The sequence below is a fragment of the Pterocles gutturalis genome, unplaced genomic scaffold (assembly GCF_000699245.1).
Source record: "Pterocles gutturalis isolate BGI_N339 unplaced genomic scaffold, ASM69924v1 scaffold13718, whole genome shotgun sequence".
Taxonomy (NCBI): domain Eukaryota; kingdom Metazoa; phylum Chordata; class Aves; order Pterocliformes; family Pteroclidae; genus Pterocles; species Pterocles gutturalis.
Window position 1 is genome coordinate 3,745 of NW_010125750.1, and position 1,147 is coordinate 4,891.

The window sequence follows — 1,147 nt, forward strand, 5'->3', positions numbered from 1 at the left end:
CTGGGGCATGCAGGGCCTTTTGGAGCAGCCTGACATTGTGTTTTCTTGGCAGGTGGATCTCGGGCACTTGTACGGGGACAACCTGCAGCGGCAGCACCAGCTGCGACTCTTCAGAGACGGGAAGCTGAAGTTCCAGGTACCACCCAGCACAACAGAAACGTGTCTGAGTCCCATGATCCAGGGCTGCCTGGAGCCCATGTCCCTCTGCCAGCTCCTGGGACACCCCAGACCCGGTGCTGCTGGCCAGAGGTGCCGTGTTGGAGGGACAGGCTGTGGGGTGTAGCTGTTCCCATGGCCATGGTGCCTGGAGGGAGGCATGTCCCAGCTGGGCTTTCACCAGGGTGGGTTTCTCCCCTCCTCCCTTTCTGCCATCCCATTCTTGTCTCCCCAAGGTGGTGGACGGAGAGGTGTACCCCCCCACGGTCACTGATGCTCCGGTTCACATGGTGTACCCTCCGGGCGTCCCCAAGGAGAAGCAGCTGGCAATGGGGCAGGAGGTGTTCGGGCTGCTGCCGGGGCTCTGCCTGTATGCCACGCTCTGGCTGCGCGAGCACAACCGCGTCTGCGACGTCCTCAAACGGGAGCATCCCACCTGGAGCGACGAGCAGCTCTTCCAGACGGCTCGGCTCATCCTCATTGGTGAGGACCGGTGGATGCCTCGGGGCACGGCCACCACGGAGCCATGTCCCACCTCCCCAAGCCAGCCCCAAGGACCTCGGTGCTGGCTGGTCTCTGTTTGAGGTGCTGGCCATGCTGGCTTTAGGGGCTGGAGGAGTTTCTCTGGCAGCCTTCTGGGGATCCTTGGCTTTTACATATAACAAAAATTGGCTTTGGTCCATCAAAAAAATCAATTTTGAATAATTTTGTTATAATTTTGAATTATTTCATTTTGATGTCCCTTATAAATTTACTATGGTCTCACAAAAAGTATTTTTTGACCAAAATCCAGAAACAAGCCACATAACCGCATTATGTCTAAGAAGCATATTGACTTCCCCAGGAACCATTTGGGTTTTGGTTTCACCGTTGCTTGTGAAAAAAATAATTCACTGAAAAATTCCCAGCCAACCCAACAAGGCTGGAGTCAGACAGGTCCCAGGTGAGGGGTGGGTGCTGGGACACGCTGCCGTGGCACAGGGGTGACATC

The 1,147-nt window shown here is 55.9% G+C and overlaps 1 protein-coding gene across 1 annotated transcript in view; it reads left to right on the forward strand.

Moving 5' to 3' along the window:
* LOC104465594 (prostaglandin G/H synthase 1-like) overlaps window positions 1-1,147 on the forward strand; it is a gene marked incomplete at its 5' end in the record, with an annotated part of 6,055 nt that overhangs the window by 2,063 nt on the left and 2,845 nt on the right. The window contains 2 exon segments of the mRNA XM_010078711.1: window positions 53-136; window positions 393-639. Coding sequence (XP_010077013.1) covers window positions 53-136; window positions 393-639 — 331 coding nt within the window.